The following is a 15893-nucleotide window of genomic DNA, read 5'->3' on the forward strand; positions in this document are numbered from 1 at the left end:
GGGTGGGTTCCATTTTCAGAGTGGGGGCTGGAAGTCAGGATGTGCCTGGATTCTATTCCACCCTTGGGAGGGCAGAGGGTCTGGTGGGTTTGAATGGGGGCTGGGCCTGGGAGTGAGGACTCCTGGGTTCAGTTCCCAGCTCTGGGAGGGGAGTGGGGTCTAGTGGGTTAGAGCAGGGGGGCTGGGTTCAATGTGCACTTCTGCACCCCGTGCCGTTCCCAAGGCAGAACTCAGCCCCCCCCCGGCGTGGGGCCTTGTCACGTGGCTCTTGGCAGAGTTATAATAGGGTGTCCTGGCTTCAGCCCTTCCAAAACGCAGCCAAGCAACAGGCCAAGGAGGAGGAGAAGGAGAAAACCAAACTCAAAGATCCGGCCCTGCTGTCCTTGGTCGACTGGGCCAAGAGCGGCGGCACCGTCAGCCTCGAGGGCTTCAGCTTCGGAACCGGCCTCCGTGGGGCACTCAGGCTCCCATCCTTCAAGGTAAATGTACCTCAGCTGCCTGGGAATGGACATGGGGCCTGTCCCCTTTGGGGGACGCTGGCTCTCATCTGGTCCCAGGGCGTGGGACTGGCTGGCTGATGGGGGGGCAGGGAATGGACATGGGGCCTTTCCCCTTTGGGGGACGCTGGCTCTCATCTGGTCCCAGGGCGTGGGACTGGCTGGCTGATGGGGTGACGGGGGTCAGATGGACATGGGGCCTTTCCCCTCAAGGGGGCGCCTGCTCTTAGCCTGTCAACTCCGCAAGCTGCTCCTGTCCCTGGCAGCCACTGTGCTCTTTGCAGGTGAAAAGGAAAGAGCCTTCTGAGATCTCGGAGGGCAGTGAAGAGACGCGACCCCGGCCTTCCACTCCCGCAGAGGAGGAGGAGGAGGATGGTGAGCAGTCTCTTGTGAGCGGTGTCAGTGGGACTGGGAGTTCTATCCCCGGCCCTGGGAGGGGGGTGGCAGTTTAGTGGGTGAGAGCGGGGAGCCTCGATTCTCCCCCTACCTTTGGGATGGCAGTGGGGTCTTGTGGGTTAGAGTGGGGGGGGGCTTTGAGCCAGGACAGCTGGGTTCTATCCCCAGCACTGGGAGGGGAGCTGGTTCTAGTGGGTTAAAATAGTGGGGGCTAGGAGCCAGGACTCCTGGATTCTGTCCCTGGGAGGAGAGTGGGTCTGGTGGGTTAGAGTAGTTGGCTTGGAGCCAGGACTCCTGGGATCTTTCCCCAGCTCTGGGAGGGCAGTGGGCTCTAGTGGATTGGAGAAGGGGGCCGGGGGGGCGGGGGCGGGGCGGGGGCGGGCTGGCTGGCTGGCAGCCAGCAGGACTCCTGGGTCCATCTCCCTGTAAATGTTCCCTGCCCTTGCCCCTCACAGACAAGGAGGCTGCTCAAGGACCAAAGGGATCCAAGCGGGATGAAGAGTGGATCAAGGGGCCAGGCAAGCGCCGGAAGCTCTTCTGCCTGGACAGCGAAGGGGAAGAGACCTCTGAAGAGTCATCCTCGGAGAAGGTGAGAGTAGCCGCCACTTCTAGCCCATCTCCAGCAGTCTGTTCCCCGGCACAGGTGGAGACCCCCTGTCCGGGCCCATCTTCCCAGCATGTAATCCCTTCCCCGTCTGTCTGCCTCAGTTTCCCCTCCCCATTTGAAGACTCCATCTCCCAGGTAAGTTGAGGGTGGTTTGCCTGGGGGTCAGGGAGCCCCCAAAGGTAAAAGATTCTCCCAGCCTTTCCAGAACCCCAAGAGCTCTCTCCATGTGCCCTACTTTATCCTTTCAAGGAGGAGGAAGACGACGAGCCGGATGAAGAGGAGGAGGAAGAGCAGCGGCAGGAGGAGGAAGAGGAGGATGCAGCACACAGCGACAAGGAAGAGGAATCAGAAGGTAAAAGAACTGGGATGTTTCCCATTGTTGGCACTAGGGGGCGAGGCAGGGCTCAGCAGGGGGCGCTCAGCCCTGACAATCAGTGCTGGCCCCAGTGCCCAGTGTTAACAGCACATAAAGATCCATCTGTCAGGTGAGGCAGAGACCAGGCCTCTGACGTTCGATGGTGATCAAAAGTCCTGGATCCTCTTCAGCAAGGGTCGGAGCACGAACCCCGGTGTGCTGGCCAGATCCGCTTGCTGCGCTCTGGCTCCCTCCGTCCCCCCTGTGCATCCAGCCCAACGCAGAACTCTCCATCGCTTCCCCCCGAAAGATTGAATGTTTGTGTGGGGCTGTTACCCAGCTGCCCCCCAGCACTGGGCGAGCCGCCCCCATGTGGTAGCACTGTTCCTCAGCTGCCGCGCATCCCTGTGCAGAGTTACTGTGCGGCTGTTCCCAGCTGCCCTGCCTCAGAGGTGGCTGCATCTCAGCACGGGGAGAGCCATCCCTGTGCAGTCACTGTGCAGCTGTTCCCAGCTGCTCCTCCCCAGAGGTGGCTGCATCTCAGCACGGGGAGAGGCGTCACTGTGCAGCTGTTCCCAGCTGCCCCGCCCCAGAGGTGGCTGCATCTCAGCACGGGGAGAGCCATCCCTGTGCAGTCACTGTGCAGCTGTTCCCAGCTGCTCTTCCCCAGAGGTGGCTGCATCGTGGCACGGGAAGAGCCATCCCTGTGCAGTCACTGTGCGGCTGTTCCCAGCTGCCCCGCCCCAGAGGTGGCTGCATCGTGGCACGGGGAGAGCCATCCCTGTGCAGTCACTGTGCGGCTGTTCCCAGCTGCTCCTCCCCAGAGGTGGCTGCATCGTGGCACGGGAAGAGCCATCCCTGTGCAGTCACTGTGTGGCTGTTCCCAGCTGCTCCTCCCCAGAGGTGGCTGCATCATGGCACGGGAAGAGCCATCCCTGTGCAGTCACTGTGCGGCTGTTCCTGGCTGCATCGCGGCAATAGATCGCTATACAGTGAAGACTGAGCTGCCCTTTGCTTTGCCTAGAAGCAGCAGAGAGTGAGGACTCCTCTATATACTCCCTCTACGAGGAATCAGACGAAGACAGCGACAGCGCTTCGGACTCTGAGAGCAGCTCGTCCTCCTCCTCCTCCTCCTCGGACGAAGCGGAGAACACCATGGACGAGTCCACCATGGACAGCTGCCCCGTGGAGCCAGCAGGGAAGGAGAGCAAAGCTGCGTCCTTGGCAGGCATGGAACTGGAGAAGGTCAAAGAGGCCACGCTAGGTACATAACCAATTACATCCATCCCCTCAGGAAGGGCAGCATCGTTCCCAACCGTCTGCTTCCCGGCAGAGATGGAGAGACCCCATCCGGGCCCATCTCACCTGCCTCCACCCAGGGCAGGGTTTTCCCCGACCTTGGTAGAGATGGAGATGCCCCATTTGGGCCCATCTCGCCCATGCCCACCCGGGGCAGGGTCGTCCCCAGCCATCTGCTCCCTGGCAGAGATGGAGATGCCCCGTCTGGCAGGAGCGGAGGGTGAGAGTACGTTGTTGGAGATCAGGGATATCATGCCATGTGTCGGGGCCCACGGACGGCAGGATGGGGGCCCTGTCGGGAAAGGGTTGAGCTGACAAAGGCTCTTCCGGCTGAGGCCTGTGGTGGGAGGCACTGAAGTGGGCTGCAGGACGGGCCAGGCCAGGAGGCAGTGAGGGGCCCTGGGTTCCATCTCGGTGTGTGGTTGGGGGGTCTCTAACCCCCGTGATCTCCCTCCTCACAGAGCCCGCAGCGGAGCAGAAAGCCGCCCCCCCGGAGGAGCGTGAGGCTGAGCTGACTCCCCGCCCCTCCTCGCCCATCCCCCTCCTGCCACCCCCCAAGAAGCGCCGGAAAACAGTCTCCTTCTCAGCCCCTGGCGAGGAGGAGGTGGCCAAGGCGGGGGCAGAGAAGGTGGCCGAAGCAGCCCCGCCCCCGCTTCCCCTTCCTCCCCCGCCCCCTGCCGAGGAGCTAGCGTCCCCCCTGGTAGTGCCTGTGGAACCCGCCTCGCCAATGCCCCAAGTGCCCTTAGCGCAGGACACCCCCCGCCCTGCCACGCCGCCCCCTGCCCCCAAGCCTCCCTTCAGTGGGGGGCGTAAGCGGGAGCCCCCCAAAGCCAGCCCAAGAACCATCAGCAACCTGCCGGCCGACCACGCCTCGCTGGTGAAGTGCTGGGCCGAGGAGCCACCTGCCGGCAGCCGCCGTCGCTCCCGTTCCCGCTCCTCAGAGCCCCCCCGGCCCCTGGCCAGCGGGGAGGCCGAGCGGCTGCGGCTTCGGGAGCAGCTGGGCGCCTCGTCCCTCCTGGAGCTGGCCAACCAGCCCGAGGCGGGCGGCGTGGACCTGGCCGTGCTGGCAGACATCGCCCTGAAGATGCCCATTGGCTGCGCCAAAGAGGAGGCTGAGGATTCGGAGGGCACGGAGACGTCCGATGAGGCGGAGGAGCAGTCGCCCCCCCGCGCCCTGCCTGCACCCCGAGACAACAGCATCCTCCTGGAGCACAACTACGCCATGGCTGTGAGAGCGGCACCGCCAGCTCCCCGGAGAGCAGCCAAGGCCGAGGAGGAGGTCCCGGGCCCAGCTGAGCTGCTGCGGGTGGATCTCTTCGGAGGGCACGTCGGGGAGGTGCTGGAGGCGCCGGAGGAGGTGGTGGCGGAGGCCAGCGAGGCCAAGGCTGAGCCCGAGGTGGGCGCCCTCCTGGCACTGGCTGGGGAGGAGCGGGCCAGGAGGAAGCGACACCGAGACAAAGAGGAGGCACCGGACTCCCCGGCCTCGGAGCCCTGCCCCTCGGAGAGCGAAGAAGAGGAGGAGGAGAGCGAGGACGCTGACGCTGGCGAGACGCGCCGGCGGACGCTGCGCTCCCACTCGCACAAGCCCTGGCCTCAGCCCCTTCCCTCCTTCGAGACCCGCAGCGAGTTCGAGCAGATGACCATCCTCTACGACATCTGGAACTCGGGACTGGACGTGGAGGACATGCACTACCTGAAACTCACCTACGAGCGCCTGCTGCAGGAGGACAACAGCACCGACTGGCTCAACGACACCCACTGGGTGCACCACACCAATATCCTTACTGTGGAGCCTCTGGGGGGGCGCTGGCTCCCATCCCATCCCAGGTGGGGTGGAGGGGGGCTGGCAATGGGACACGGGACCTTTCCCCTCTAGGGGGTGCTGGCTCCCATCCCGTTCAGCACGGGGCTGGAGGTGGGGAAGGTGACGGGGAGCAGGGGGGGTTCCCCTCTAGGGGGAGCTGGCTCCAATCTGGCCCCAGGGTGAGGGACCTGCTGGCTCAGGGAGTGAGAAATGGGACACGGGACCCTTCCCTTCTGGGGGCGCTGGCTCCCATAAGGCTCCAGAGGTTTAGCAGTCAGCTGAATGCCTGGTGTCCTAGAGAACATGAGATTGTGGGATCTGTACCCTGTGGCCTGAGCGGTTGGCATCCCTGTCTGCCCCTGTTGGCACAGCCTGATGCTGCCAGCCCGAGAGAGGCTGAACAGCCCATGGATCCTGTCCCGTGGAGGGGATGAGGAGTCTGGGCATGTTGGTCTCTCCCAGCCGGCCTTTTCCTTAACCTCTGCCCCCACTCACCAACATTGCCAACCCCAAGCGGAAGCGGAAGTCGTCGGACCTGCGGGAGCACCAGACTGGCTGTGCCCGCAGCGAAGGCTACTACCCCATCAGCAAAAAGGAGAAGGACAAATATCTCGACGTGTGTCCTGTGACGGCACAGGAGCTGGAGGTGATGGACACCCAGGTATCAGGAGCGTCCCCGGCAGCCTGAGCCCCTGGCAGAGATGGAGACGCCCTGGGGGGCCCATCTCCACTTGGGGCAGGATTGTCCCTGACTGCCTGTTCCCCTGGCAGAAATGGAGACGCCCCAGTCGGGCCCATCTCGCTTGTCCCCACCCAGGGCTGAATCATCCCCGATCGCCTGTTCCCCTTGCAGACTTGGAGAGTGGGTGGGGGCGTTGGTGGTGTGATCCCTTTTGCGGGGACAGATGCTCTAACCCCCTCTCCCGCCGTCTCCCAGGGCACCAACCGCATCCTGTCGGAGCGGAGGTCGGAGCAGCGGCGTCTGCTCAGCGCCATCGGCTCCTCCGCCATCCTGGACAGCGACTTGCTGAAGCTCAATCAGCTCAAGGTACGTGCTCAGCGCTGCGGATCCTCGGTGGGGCATGTGGGGCAGGACCGGCTTCCCTGGCTGCAGAAGGGCAGAGGATGTCTTGGGAGGCACTGACCCCAATGCACTAGGGGGCCCTGTGCTGCAGGGAGGGGGGTGGAGGGCTCAGCAGGGGGCGCTCTCCCCTGGCGGTCAGCCCTGGCCCCCTTGCCCACTGCGGCTCTAGGGGTGCTGTGCAGCAGGGTGTGGGGCAACAGTTCGGTGCAGGGACATGACTGCCCCTAAGACCAGTGTGTCCCAGTCACACCAGTACCGTAACCCTCACTCCAGTTCCGTAAGAAGAAGCTGCGGTTTGGCCGGAGCCGTATCCACGAGTGGGGCCTGTTCGCCATGGAGCCGATCGCTGCCGATGAGATGGTGATTGAGTATGTGGGGCAGAACATCCGGCAGGTGAGTCCGGGGGTGGGAGTCCTTTCGGTGCCAGGCTCTGTGTGTGTGTGGGGGGGGGTGTGTGTGTGTGGGGGGGGGTGAAATTGACAAGGGTCTGTCCCCCAGTTGCCCTACCCACAGGTGGCTGCATCTCGGCACCGGGTGAGCCATCCGTGTGCAGTGCGGCTCTTCTCCAGCTGCCCCTCCCCAGAGCTGGCTGCAATGCGGTGCCAGGCGAGCCGTCGGTGTGCAGCTGTTCCCGCAGGGCTCAGTGGCAGGCTGTGGGCAGTGCATGGCCCAGGCTCTCGGTGTCTTCACCGCTATCCCCCTGCCTGCAGGTGGTGGCCGACATGCGGGAGAAGCGCTATGTGCAGGAGGGCATCGGCAGCAGCTACCTGTTCCGCGTCGACCACGACACCATCATCGATGCCACCAAGTGCGGCAACCTGGCCCGCTTCATCAACCACTGCTGCACGGTGAGGGGACGGGGCTGCTGGCTTCTCACCCGGGCCGGGGGGGCACCCGTGGGCTCAGGGAGTGGGGACAGGGCTGCTGGCTTCTCATGCTGGGGGAGCATCTGTGGGCTCAAGGAAAGGGGACAGAGCTGCAGGCTTCATTCCCTGAGGCGGGCGCCTGTGGGTTCAAGAGGGGGGACAGAGCTGCTGGGCTTCTTGCCCTGAGTGGGGGCACACGTGGACTCAGGGAGGGGGGACCAGGCTGCTGGCTTCTCATCCTGTGGGGGTGCCTGTGGGCTCAGGGAGGGGCCTCAGTGGCTGTCGAGTCGGTGTGAGGGCATCTGTGCTCCAGGTTGTTCCTCATCCCCTCCCTCTCCACCCAGGCCCGGATCTGGTGGCTTCATGAGAGTCTGTACACAGAGCCCTGGGTAGGGGTCGGAGCCGCTGGGCCGGGCTCCCTCTGTTCCTGGATTTGATCATCCACCCATCCAGGCTCTGTCTGCTTCCACCCGTCCCTCCCTCCCAGTTCTCTGTCCGCCCCTCCGTCCCCTCGCTTGTCTCCAAGCTTGGTCTGTCAGTCTGGGCCACCCTGCCTATATGGTGCCGCTTTACAGCTGGGGAAGCCAAGGCCCGGAGAGATGCAGCGACTCTGCGTTCACACAGGGAGTCAGTGGCAGAGCAGGATTGATCCCCAATCTCCTGGGTCCCTGCCCTCCGTAGCCTGTGTACCGATGAGAGCAGGGCTCAGGGGCGCTGGGGTGGGCTCTCCATGTCCCCTCGGGAGGGCCCTCCCAGCTGGGGCGGGTGTGGATAACGTGGCTGTAGCTAACCCCACTCCCTGTATCCCTCAGCCCAACTGCTACGCCAAAGTGATCACCATAGAGGCTCAGAAGAAGATCGTCATCTATTCCAAGCAGCCCATCAGCGTCAACGAGGAGATCACCTACGACTACAAGTTCCCCATCGAGGAGAACAAGATTCCCTGCCTGTGCGGCACCGAGAACTGCCGCGGCACCCTGAACTGAGAGCCGTATTTATTGTGTTCCCTGCCCCGTCCTCCGGCGCCTTATGAGCTCCACGTGGCTTGGTAATGGGGCCCGCGGCCAGTCGGTTCTCTGCCGGGATCCACCCTCCCCCTGGGGAAGCCAGGTCCGGATTCAGGTTGCCTTTAGTGATCCCCAACCACCCTGCAGATTGGCTCCAGAGCCAATGTTGACAGCATTTTGGCAGGAGCTGAGTTGGAAGCAGCTTTTCCCAGGCAAGACTCGTTCCTTCCTCGCCCATGACTCCCAGCATGCAGATCTGCTTAGGACCAGGGGCGCTTGACCCAAATCCCCAGGATGCTTTGGGGGCAGCAGAGCAGAGTGTGTGCTGGGAGCGGAGCTGCCCTCTTTCCAACGCAGTTGGGAGTTTTGCGTTGCATTTATATTCCCTGCCTCTGAAGAGGAATTCGGGTCCTTGCCTGCAGGACCCCTTCCTTCTCCCCTGTCCTCCTGCTTGATGGACACCTGTCGCCACCCAGTTGTCAGGGGAAGGGAGCCGAGCATGGTGGGAAGTGCCGTGGTCTTGCCATGGTCAGTACGCAAGCAGCTGAAAGCGCCAGCTGTGTATCTAATCATCCAAGGGGTCGGAGTCCAAAGCATTAGAGCCTGAAGCAGACTCTTCCTGTCCCCCCATCTGTTTGTCCCTGCTGCTCTTCCCACCCAGTCCCCCACCCGCACCAGGTAGCTCCCGAGCGCCCTCTACAGAGGGGGAGGATCTGTTTAGCATGGTCGGGTTTCTACTGTTCTGTTCCCCCTCTCATCAATTTTATAACAGGTGCCACTCCTGATTCACTTCACAATGATCACAGCCTTCACCCTTTGATTGCAGTGCCTCGCAAAGTCCCGCACCCCTTTAGCATTAAAGTCCTGATATTTCTTTCCCCTCTAAAGGGGGAGAAATCTTTCCCTCTGGACAAAACAAAACAATACCCAGTCCCCTCTCAAATATAACAGAATCAATCAAATCACTTCATCTCCGTATCCTGCTGCCAATCAGTGTGTGCCCCTCCCCCCCGACATATTAAAAAAAATAAAAACACAAATAGATAATAATAAAGGGGCTGGATTCTCCTCTCGCTCACCCCAGTGTCGCTCGGGCAGAGCGTATCTCCAGCGTAAGCCGAGACCAGAATCAAGACCCCCTGTTAATTTTTCTTTAGGAGAAGAAAGTTGTGTATATATTCCAGATGGACTGGCTGTTTCTTGTAGAAACACACAAAAGTTATTGGTATGTAAATATTCTTTTTATTATTTTTTTTCCCTCTTCCTACTAAAAAAGAAAAAAAATGGTTGTAAATAACAGCTCTTTTTTTCCCCTCGCCCCAATTTAATTTCCTTCGAGGGAAAGTTTGCTTTATTATCCCTGGGGTGAAAGCAGAAAGTCCTTTATGGATGGGCACTGGAGAAAATATAGTTTGAGTTGCTTTTTTTATGGGAGTCGGTTCTGAAAGACGGGAAAACAGGAAATCGGGCTCCATATCCACAAGCCAATCTTGCCCCAGCTTTTGTGGTGTCGTTCGCGCGTCTCAACCCGACGCTGGTTGGGATTATGGCTCTGTTTTCAAAAGATGAATGCTTCCCCCCAGTAGATTTGTCAAGGTGGCTGGACTGTCCAGGGTCCAATCTATGAGATGTTGATTTGCCTTCCACTCTGTGTTTTGATGGGATTTGGTTTGGGAAAGCAGTTAAATTCCTGTCCCTGTTTCTGAGCTTTGGGCTGTTCTGTCCTAAAGCGTAAATCACCAAATCTTGTTTGTTGCTGCATCTGCCTTTTCGAGGTTTGGATTATCCATACCTACAGTTCCTTCCCCAGATTCTCTTCTCGTTAAGTTTTGCATTCACCTTCCCAAGGTTCAGATTATCCATGTATCCATCCGCAAATTCTCTTCTCTCATCCACAGGGCCGATCTAGACGCCAATACATTTGCCCTTCCTATACGGGACTCCAAGGTGTAAAGCCAGAGCTGAGATCGACAGCCAAATTGTAACCCTTAGCACTGTTCTCCTTTGCCAGCCAAGTGTCCACTTTTCCAAACTGGCTAGTGATTTTTGGGTTGGCTAGCTCGAGATCCCACACAAATATCTGGCTTCCAGGGGGAAGATAGTCAGCATTTCCTGAAAGTCAGGCCTCTTTCAGGTGTCAGTGTGGGCACCCCTGAAATGGCAGTGTCTGAAGAATCAAGGCTGTTCTTTCCTCAAGTCTGCTTCGAAAGCTTTTTGTCTTGAGCGCAAATCTTTCTCCTGATGGCAGTCCGAAGGCCTCAACATCTCATGAGATCGAACCGCTGAACCTTGGCTGTTGGAAACCTTCCTGGCTTTGATTGGAAACTGCTTTGTTTCTACCATCACATCGCCATGCTGGGAAAACACACTGGTCTTTCTGGCAGCTGCTGTCCCTGTCCCTTGGAGAGTTTTTAGCAAATGAAATTGAACTGGGTAATGGTTCATCTGAGATGGGCAGTGGGAGAATCTTGAGGTAAATCCAGAGTGACTCCACTGAGTTCTGCAGGGCTATGGCCAAATTCTGATCCCAGTCACACCAGTCTGAACCTGGAGAGTCTCCATTAAAGTTACTCCAGATTTCCTCTGGTGTAACAAACTTTTGTTGGAATCAGTGGAATTGATTGCAGATTCACACTTGGCATCAGCAGATTCACTCTGGATTTACTCCTGGAGCAGAATCTGCCCCTTCCTGTAGAGTGACATTTGTGACAAATTTATTTCTCGCTGAATCATAACTGAGCGTGTGTCTTGTCCAAACTCCACCCTGTGCACAATGAAGACAACGTCTAAACCTGCCGTTCCCCCTGCAACTCGCTAGGTAGAAATACATCAGCCATGGGCTATAGACTCGAACCTCTAAACCCACTGAAACTGGCAGTTTCCTCTGTGTATTTTTTAATTCAACTTTAATACAGTGCCTAACTTTTCCTCCCAATGAGATCATCTTGGACATCAATTTTCCCTCTTGGGCGCGGAGGAGAAGAGAAGAAAAGGCCTGTTTTTAAAACCTTACACTCATGTGTCCCCTCTTCCGAGCGGGCTCTAAGCCAGAAAGCAATCTCTGTAGGGCTGTGATACGCGGCATTTAACATGTGCCTAACAACTCAGAACTCCCCCAATTTGAAGCTGGTTTACCAATATTTAAACCCACCAGCTCCTTGTTTGATTTTTTTTAACCGTTTCTGTCTGCAATGGTTTGTAACTTGCCTCATTTTCTCAACACTGATTTTAATCTCTGGGCTCACTTCTAGCTTTTGGTGTCGGAGTAAATGTTTTTGCCAATCTGGCTCCACACGTGTGTGGGGAAAATGGGGACCTCCTGTCAGCTCAGAAAGCAAGATTTCAGGCCCTTGCTCTGGAATATGTATATTCGTCAAGGCTTTTAGGCTAGTCTCTGAAACTTTTCAAAGCTACCTTGGTCACTTAGAGACCCACAGGATTTAGAGACAGGTCCAGATTCTCGACGGTATATAGACGTCTAACTCTGTTGCCTTCAGTGTGTATGGGCCACAGCTCCTGTGTCTCGTTGGATCTCAGCGAGCCCTGCGTCTTTCCAAAGACGAGATTGAGCTTCAATGATAAATGGGAGTCGGGTTTCTAAATCGCCCTGGTTGGAAAGGCGCAGACCCGCCGACGAGGATAGGCTTTTGAAAAATCACAGCTTCACCTTTTGCTCATTCTGGAGGGAGAAAATCAATTTCAAACCCCATCTACTGTGGGGAATATCTGTCCTGATAGCTGCCCCAAACCGGCATGAATCGCCCTGCCCTCTGACCCCAGCAGCTGATGTATTTCATTTTTCTTTTTTCTTTTTTTGTCAACACCTCCTCTTGATTTAACTCCAAAGCCACGAACTCTTCCCCTCTTAACTCCCCAGACATTCCCCATGAATGGAAAGCGATGCCAGACCATCTGACGGACTTCGATTTAAGAGTCAACCAGACCTGTGTCTTGTCTGCATCCCAACCTGTCAAAGTCCTCGTCCGTTTCTACTGGAACTCAGCCAACCTTGCGTTCAGCAATCACATTAAGTAGGTCTCTGAAACAGGCATCTGTCGTCTTGAGATTTCCTCCCTTCTGCCTTTGAGGGTTTGGATCTTTTGGGTATGGGGTGCTTTGGGATCTCTCTTCTCCCATCCCAGCTGAATTGTCGCTTTCTTGGAAATAACCCCCAAAGAAGGAATCTTCCTCCAGGTCGGGACATAGAGAATATCAAGAACTAGACATGGATGCAAAGCAGTTTCCAGTGATCTCTGTCCAGCATTAGCTTCTGAGCCGAGATCAGAAACTCAGATGGGAGAAAAGATCACCCCATACATCTGTATTAGACAAAACCCACTCAGAACCGACTCCCAGAGCTCTAGGGTAGGTCAAAAAACACCCCCCCAAAAGTCCCCCCCCCTTCTCTGTGTGTGTTGTCAAAGATCTCTCCAGCGGGGGGAGCTGAACGACTGTGTTCAGCTCAGAGAGTGAAGAAAACAGACACGTTCCCCTGCCCCTTCTTCACCACAATGTGAGCGATTTCACTCCGTGCGCTCTCTCTTTAATTTGCTCTCCTCGGTTCCCTACTGTACATATGTTAATAAGTTGTGGATTCAATACTTGGTGCCCGAGAGCACATTTTTATAAATGTCATTAAACTTTTATTGTTTAAAAAAAAAAAAAATACAGGCACCCAATCGGGGGTTATTTATATTTTTTCTGATCCTGGTTGTGCGTCTTACGTTTTCGTGTGTGTCTCTCTCTCCCCCTTCTCCCCGCTCATCTGTGAGAGAGCGAGAGAGAGAGTGTGTGTGATTGGCTGGTTTTCCAATCTTGACCCAGGACTGGCTGGCCCAGGGGTGGGGAATAGGACATGGGGCCTTTACCCTCTAGGGCAGAGGTGGCCAGCCTGAGCCGGGGCCAGAATTTACCCATGTACAGTGCCAAAGAGCCCCAGTAATACGCCAGCAGCCCCCCCATCAGCTCCTGCCTCCCGTGCCTCCTGCCCCCACCCGCTGCCCTGCTGATCAGCGCTGTCTCCTCCCCCCCCCCCCCCCCCGATTAGCTGTTTTGTGGTGTGCAGGAGGCTCTGGGCAGCTGGGGGGAGGAAGGGCGGGAAGGGGTGGAGTGGGGGCAGAGCCAGGGCTTGAGCAGTGAGCACCCCCCGGCGCACTGAAAAGCTGGTGCCTGTCGCTCCAGCCCGGGAGTCGGTGCCTAGACAAGGAGCCGCACGGGGCTCCGGAGCCCCAGGTTGGCCACTCCTGCTCTGGGGGGGGCCCGGCCCTGCTCCAACCCCTGGCCAGGAGAGTAGCTTGCTCAGGGGGGCGGGAATGGGACATGGGGCTTTTCCCCTCTAGGAGGTGTTGGCCCAAGGGTGGGGGACGGGCTGGCTGGGGGGGAGGGTGCGGAATAGACCCCCCCCTTCGAGGGGGGGGGTCGCGGGCTCTGATCCGGCACAAGAGCTCATCACGGATCCCCGCCCTGCTGGTGGCAGACACGCCGGGGCTGGCTGGCGAGCCCAGCTGTTTAGAAGCGAAAGTGTCTCGCTGGGTGAAAGAGGAACCCCGGGATCCGGTTACGGTCTCCTTGCGTCACCGCCTCCTGGCGAGCGGCGCAGGCCGGCAAGGTAAGAATCCACCTGGATCTGCCCTGTGGCCCCCCCCCCCATGTGGCTGGAGCTGGGGTGGGGGGTGAATTCCTGCTGGAGTTGGATAGCTGCCTTTTCCCTGGACTGGGAGGGGAGTGGGGTGTAGTGGTTGGAGCAGGGTGGGGTGGGGCTGGGAGCCAGGACTCCTGGGTCCTATTCCCCAGGTCTGGCAGGGGAGTGGGGTCTAGTGGGTTAGAGCGGGGGGGCCGGGAGCCAGGACTCCTGGGTCCTATTCCCCAGGTCTGGCAGGGGAGTGGGGTCTAGTGGGTTAGAGCGGGGGGGCCGGGAGCCAGGACTCCTGGGTCCTATTCCCCAGGTCTGGCAGGGGAGTGGGGTCTAGTGGATTAGAGCGGGGGGGCTGGGAGCCAGGACTCCTGGGTCCTATTCCCCAGGTCTGGCAGGGGAGTGGGGTCTAGTGGATTAGAGCAGGGGGGCTGGGAGCCAGGACTCCTGGGTCCTATTCCCCAGGTCTGGCAGGGGAGTGGGGTCTAGTGCGTTAGAGCGGGGGGGCCGGGAGCCAGGACTCCTGGGTCCTATTCCCCAGGTCTGGCAGGGGAGTGGGGTCTAGTGGGTTAGAGCGGGGGGGCCGGGAGCCAGGACTCCTGGGTCCTATTCCCCAGGTCTGGCAGGGGAGTGGGGTCTAGTGGATTAGAGCGGGGGGGCTGGGAGCCAGGACTCCTGGGTCCTATTCCCCAGGTCTGGCAGGGGAGTGGGGTCTAGTGGATTAGAGCAGGGGGGCTGGGAGCCAGGACTCCTGGGTCCTATTCCCCAGGTCTGGCAGGGGAGTGGGGTCTAGTGCGTTAGAGCGGGGGGGCCGGGAGCCAGGACTCCTGGGTCCTATTCCCCAGGTCTGGCAGGGGAGTGGGGTCTAGTGCGTTAGAGCGGGGGGGCCGGGAGCCAGGACTCCTGGGTCCTATTCCCCAGGTCTGGCAGGGGAGTGGGGTCTAGTGCGTTAGAGCGGGGGGGGCTGGGAGCCAGGACTCCTGGGTTCTTCCTCCCCTCCCTACTCTTCACCCCACGCTCCTCCCACACCTGCTGCGATTTTATTTTAAATCCAGCAAGTGCCGCAACTGGGCTGCTGCCCCTTGGCCACAAGGGGCGCTCGGTGCACTTCCAAGAGCACCCCCCACCCCCGCCCGCCCCGGCCAGGTGGGGGAAGAAGGGGGGGGGCTCCCTCCCCGCCCCAGATCCGGTGAGGTGCTGGGAATAGGGAAGTGGTTCTGTTGTAGCGGAAAAAGGGCCTGTCAGTCACGGGGCCGAAACAGGTAGTGGTTTGGGGGGGGGGGGTGAGACAGGGGATCCCAGCCTGGAACTTGAATGGATCCAGTTGCCCCTGCACGTGGTATTCCCCCCCCCTCCGGCCACGCTCCCCACGCCACTGGGGTCCCACAGGCCAAGGATGGGGGCCAGAGAATAGAAAGATGGGGCAGGGGGGGACACGGGGGCCCTGCCCCACTCGGGGGTGTCGGCTCGGATCCAGCCCAACGCGGTGACGAGGGGGGAGTAGGTTCTAGGTTCTTGCTGCCCCCGCACCCCCCCCCCCCGACTGAAATCGCTTCGAGCCCTGGGGCCGCCCCGCCAGCACCTACAGACTCCAGGGAGAAAGGGGAATAGAACCCAGGAGTCCTGACTCCTTGCCCCCCACCCCACCTCCCTCCCCTAGGTGGGGAGAGAACCCAGGAGTCCTGGCTCCCTCACGCTGCCTCGCTCTACCCATTAGACCCCACTCCCTTCCCGCAGCTGGGGAGAGAACCCAGGAGTCCTGGCTCCCAGCCCCACCCCCTGGTCTAACCCACTAGCCCCCACTCCCTTCCCGGAGCTGGGGAGAGAACCCAGGAGTCCTGGCTCCCTCCAGCTCCCTCGCTCTACCCATTAGACCCCACTCCCTTCCCGCAGCTGGGGAGAGAACCCAGGAGTCCTGGCTCCCTCCAGCCCCCCCCCCCCCCCGTCTAACCCACTAGCCCCCACTCCCTTCCCGCAGCTGGGGAGAGAACCCAGGAGTCCTGGCTCCCAGCCCCACCACCTGGTCTAACCCACTAGCCCCCACTCCCTTCCCGCAGCTGGGGAGAGAACCCAGGAGTCCTGGCTCCCAGCCCCACCCCCTGGTCTAACCCACCAGCCCCCACTCCCTTCCCGCAGCTGGGGAGAGAACCCAGGAGTCCTGGCTCCCAGCGCCCCCCCCCCCCGTCTAACCCACTAGCCCCCACTCCCTTCCCGGAGCTGGGGAGAGAACCCAGGAGTCCTGGCTCCCTCCAGCCCCCTCGCTCTACCCACTAGCCCCCACTCCCTTCCCGCAGCTGGGGAGAGGACCCAGGAGTCCGGAGGCCGCTAGGCGGGCACTAGGACCCG

The 15893-nt window shown here is 59.6% G+C and overlaps 1 protein-coding gene across 1 annotated transcript in view; it reads left to right on the top strand.

Annotated features, from left to right (window-relative positions):
• Window positions 1-12544, top strand: part of SETD1A (SET domain containing 1A, histone lysine methyltransferase) — a 37720-nt gene extending 25176 nt beyond the window's left edge. Inside the window, exons 10-21 of the mRNA XM_084632077.1 lie at window positions 303-479; window positions 782-872; window positions 1349-1482; window positions 1750-1852; window positions 2880-3119; window positions 3616-4929; window positions 5450-5619; window positions 5896-6006; window positions 6316-6435; window positions 6753-6890; window positions 7721-9140; window positions 9814-12544. Coding sequence (XP_084488203.1) covers window positions 303-479; window positions 782-872; window positions 1349-1482; window positions 1750-1852; window positions 2880-3119; window positions 3616-4929; window positions 5450-5619; window positions 5896-6006; window positions 6316-6435; window positions 6753-6890; window positions 7721-7894 — 2772 coding nt within the window. The 3' untranslated portion in view covers window positions 7895-9140; window positions 9814-12544. The remainder of the gene's footprint in view (window positions 1-302; window positions 480-781; window positions 873-1348; window positions 1483-1749; window positions 1853-2879; window positions 3120-3615; window positions 4930-5449; window positions 5620-5895; window positions 6007-6315; window positions 6436-6752; window positions 6891-7720; window positions 9141-9813) is intronic.
• Window positions 12545-15893: the final 3349 nt, after the last annotated feature.

Source organism: Lepidochelys olivacea (genome assembly GCF_965140295.1).
Source record: "Lepidochelys olivacea isolate rLepOli2 genome assembly, chromosome: 6".
In the NCBI taxonomy this organism is placed as follows: domain Eukaryota; kingdom Metazoa; phylum Chordata; order Testudines; family Cheloniidae; genus Lepidochelys; species Lepidochelys olivacea.